The following is a 4,489-nucleotide window of genomic DNA, read 5'->3' as shown; positions in this document are numbered from 1 at the left end:
GTATGGGTTGCTCGGATGAGGACCCTCGAAGGGGCCGAATTACGGGAAGATGACCCAACTACGGTGTTCATGACTGACTACTTGCTTTCCCTAGATGAGCAGTATGATAGGTATGCCACCAATTTGAGGAAGTGCATTCATAGAGCAGAGGAGGCCGAGAAGCATATCAGGAGCCTCGAAGTGCAGTTTGCCGAGGCTAAGGCACAAGGAACTAGAGCGGAGAGCCGTGAGGCTGCAACAATTGAAGCTCCAAGCAAGCCAAGATCGGCACACTCAGCAGCTGAAGGATTTCTACCTTGCCACTAGGGCCAAGAGAAGGACCCTCACTTTGGAAGAGAGGGAGTGCCTCATACTAGATGGAATACCAATTGCATCGATGGAAAAAATCCAAGAGGCCATAGTGGACGTGCCCCCCGCGCCTCCCCCAACAGACGTCTCACAGGTAATTTCTGAGATAGGGTCAGTTGATGGAGAAGAAATCCTCCCACTCACTTAGCCACCGCCAGGGGATGGTGCTTGCTCTCATGCCATCCTCCCGAAGGATTCCTCAAGCTCCGAAGCATGATCTTAGTGGACACATCGCCCCCCTCATGGAATGAAGCTAATACGGTCCGAAGCTAGACCCTTAAAAGTTGTTATGCGCATGAGGATATGTACCCGTATTGTAGTGCTGGCATTTCCCGCCTATCATGTAATCCCACATAATGTAATGCTTTGGCTCTAGTGGAGTTAGCTACTTGAGCCCCCACTTCAATAGTTTTATGTAGACATCCTTTCACCTAAGGGGAGTGGATCCTAATTCACTCGTCTGTAAACCCTCGCGTCAGGAGATGTATTTGTGTTGTAGTTTGTGCTCTTTCCACCTATAATGTAATCCTAGCCAATGTTGTGCTTTGAATCTAAGTGTGTTAGTTGCTTGAGCTCAACTCCATCCAATACTTCTTTACACTAACTTGTCATTGATTTGCTGGCCTAGAATACGCACCATATAATGACAACCAACCTCTATGTTCCTTTACAACATTGTAATGAGAAAAGCCATGTTACCTTTCCTTCCCATATTTTTTCAACATTTAATGTACCAAATAGACCAACCTTTCGTAGCAACACGATGAGAAAACATATTAAACATGTGAGCCATATTTTCCAAGATTTCTTATACCAAGCACATCACCCAGAGCAAAGCGTAGGCAGCAGTGGCTAGTTTATATAAAAGGCATGGGAAAAAACGAATCCATATCTTGATGCGCATCTGACAGCTATTCTCATTGGTTGAGAAATAAGCTTTTGAGTCGACTGTGAAATTGGAAAACTGAATGAAATACTAATGTCTTAACAGAACGAACTGGAAATTGTTCAGCTTAGTTGCACCATGAAACCAACGGCCTGCACGGGCCTACCATTACAAAAGATTTGGAGAAATGACATAACAGGCTTGGAGCAACATCGCAACCGAGCACCATCACCTTATTCGCCACCCGACCAGTTGTCGTCAAAGGCCCTAGGTGACACAGCCACGAGACGATAGACTGAACCAAAATGAAAACATACTATCAGTTATATTATATGACACATTCATTGATAAGATTGGAATTTCTGATTGCTTGGATAGATTTCTTGAATCAGAGGACATCCCAATATGCACGTTTTTTGACCTAATTTCTTGTTAACCTGGAGGTAAGTCCAAACTTTCGATTCAGTAAAAAGAGTGGCAGGCATGCTAGTTTCCTCTTTATCACTAGGGAGATCAGAAGATGGTAGCATTACCATAAATCCGGGACTAGCAAATCTGTCACATGCTCAGGAAAAGTAAACACAATCACCAATTGGTGGTCCTTAATAAGATGGAAACCAGGAAATAGAGTATTGAAGGGGTAAACTGGATTCGAAGATGAGAACAGCTACTGTTTCCATCAGGAATTAATCAGGGTACAGATTTTATAGTCACCAATGCACCATGGAAACGTAATTCCACTACTAGTCACACTATAATCCTGGTGAGATAATAATAATAGTTCTGAACTATGACAGTTCATACCTAACAATAATATAGATTTTGAATAATGGATGTTACTGTATTACTGTAAAGGGTGTTGTTATGTGCTCTACTTGATGTCTTGATGAGTAATTACAGCTTAGAATATATTGGAACAAGGTTCCAAATTTTTTAATTGGAGTATGAAGCATAATGAACATTAATAGTTAACTTACAACCTTCTGGCCTTGGGAGCTTCTTAAAAGTGATTTGCTCTTTAAGTATGCCACTTCTATTTAAGATCTTCACAATTTGCCTGACCTTATCCTGGACCCTTAGTTTCTCTTCACATTCTATGCTGACTTCCTTAAGATGTGCACATGAAAATGATTGCCCTATTCGAACATGTTTTCTTTCGCCTCGGCCTGCACATAAGAGATTCTACAGGACACAACATATGAGTAAGATAAATCGAGTATACATTACACAACCTTTAGTACAGTGATAACATATATCCAGAAAATCTACCTTGTCACTACGAAGCTGAAGTGTAAGCTTTTCAAGAATTGGTGTGTGCTGGAGAAAGAGAACCAGTGCATGCATGTCAACATGCCTGCACCACATGTCGAGTAAAAGAGTCTTCAATCTTCCAAATATGGGGCAACATTCCAAATCCCTTTTGTAGATATACTAGGAGCAAAAATATGAGAAACTCAAATTTTCCAGCTTATGAAATGAAATAATTGAGGCGCAAGTGGAAACTTTGGTTGATATTTTAGATTCACAAATAAATACGAAATGACAGAACTACACCTTAAGCCTCTAAATTGTCATTTTGGCCTATTCAGGATCCTATTATATAATGAAATTGCATGATCCAATGATGCACTTTAACAAAAATAAAAAGTTGACGGCTAGCATCAATCAATCAATAGTACAAGAGCTTGATTGGACATATGTACAATAGTTAATGTCTAATTTTGGCTTAAGCAAATACAATGAGAAGTGCTAATAACCCATATGTCTTCCTAAGCTCTTCTGAATCTGAAACAGTGATATATTGACCATAAAGGCAGAAGCTATCAACTCCTAAAGAAATTGACAAGAACCACTCAGTCTAACAATTGTAGATTGCATGGTGTACAAAATTGACACCTACAGATAGTAACAATAATCTGTCACAACCATCAGAAAGAAACAATGGAAAGTATGTCAGCCAAGTAATGACAGTGACAGCACCAATATATGTGTGATAATGAAAAAGCAAGTTGTTTGTGTTTATGCATGTAAAACTATATACCAAGTAACAGTTAGAGTAGATACGGAGTACAATATAAGTGGAAGCAAGAAGCATACCACTTCAGGTTGATCCTTTAACTCCAAATTTATAGCATTGGAGAGAACATTCAGAAGTACGCTCCGATAACTCCCAACAGGATAACCATGACAACCTTCACAGCTTTCATCAGTACAACCCCCACACTTATCCTTGCACTCATAGCGGGAAAGATCAATGGAAGCGGTTTCTAGCAACGGCATGCTCTCAAGCAAAGGAGTCTTGCCTCCACACTGAAGAAGGCGCAGTGAAACAATACCAGGTGCCGAAATACTGACGCGGCGATCCACAGGGAAGTTGCATTCAGTAAGGAACAGACGCTTCAGAGATGGAAACGACATGCTGCGCACCCAAAGGCCGCACTCCTTCATCTTTAACTCCTCTAACACTGGACAGCTTGAGAAATCCACAGAATCTTTTTCCATACAAACATGGTGGACATCCAGGTTCACCAGGTGCTGAGAGATAAGAGGCACGATGAGCTCTGATTCGCAGCCAACAACGTCGCCGACGACTTTGAGCACCTGAACCTTGCACGCCAGCGCGTACTGGATCCACGAATCGAAGTACAGGTTCGGCTCCGGCTCCTCAGGCTCACCAGCGTAATCATCCCAGGTCAGGTACGCCTCGACCTCGCAGCTGACGAGGGGCAAATGGCCGCGGACGGCGATGAGACGGTTCACGAACCTGTCGAAGTCCTGGGCGGTCGCGAACCGCGTCTTGGGGCCGACGAGGCGCAGGGCGGGCATGCCCTTCCAGAGGTGCCGCCACCGGCGCGCGAGCACGGACGTCTGCACGGCCTGGTCCGCCGGCAGCAGGGAAAGCACGTCCTGGAGCAGCGCGTCGGGGAGATCGCTGATGCGGTCCGCGCCGCGCGCTGCCGCCGCCTTGTTGTTCATTCCGTCGAACAGGTCGCCGGCGCCCGTAGGTTCTGCTGGAGCGGCGAGGGAAAAAATGAGCAGAGGACGAGAGGGGAAGAGGAGATGTGTGGAATCTAGGATCACCTCACCTGGACGCAATACTGGGCTGCTCCTTGCTTCGGCTGCCGGCACTCGGCGGCAGCGCGAGAACGAGACGATCTAAAGGTGAGCATGCAGCCCGTGGCACGACGGCCTGGCCCGAAGCACGGTTTTTTAGCCTAGCCTAAGCACGGCACGCCCCGGCCTTGTGCGGGCCCG

At 44.9% G+C, this 4,489-nt stretch overlaps 1 protein-coding gene across 1 annotated transcript; it reads right to left on the bottom strand.

Moving 5' to 3' along the window:
- Nucleotides 1–1,161: 1,161 nt before the first annotated feature.
- On the bottom strand, nucleotides 1,162–4,223 carry LOC136485192 (F-box/LRR-repeat protein At3g59190-like). The gene is made up of 4 exons (XM_066482121.1): nucleotides 3,332–4,223; nucleotides 2,504–2,665; nucleotides 2,215–2,416; nucleotides 1,162–1,529 (listed from the first exon to the last, which is right to left on the bottom strand). Exons 1-4 carry the CDS (start codon nucleotides 4,208–4,210, stop codon nucleotides 1,468–1,470), a joined length of 1,305 nt encoding a protein of 434 aa, XP_066338218.1. The 5' UTR covers nucleotides 4,211–4,223; the 3' UTR covers nucleotides 1,162–1,467.
- Between the last annotated feature and the right edge of the window lie 266 nt (nucleotides 4,224–4,489).

This window comes from Miscanthus floridulus, chromosome 10 (assembly GCF_019320115.1).
Source record: "Miscanthus floridulus cultivar M001 chromosome 10, ASM1932011v1, whole genome shotgun sequence".
Lineage (NCBI taxonomy): Eukaryota > Viridiplantae > Streptophyta > Magnoliopsida > Poales > Poaceae > Miscanthus > Miscanthus floridulus.
The sequence above is the reverse complement of the archived record's forward strand: the minus strand, read 5'-3'. Positions and strand labels throughout refer to the sequence as shown.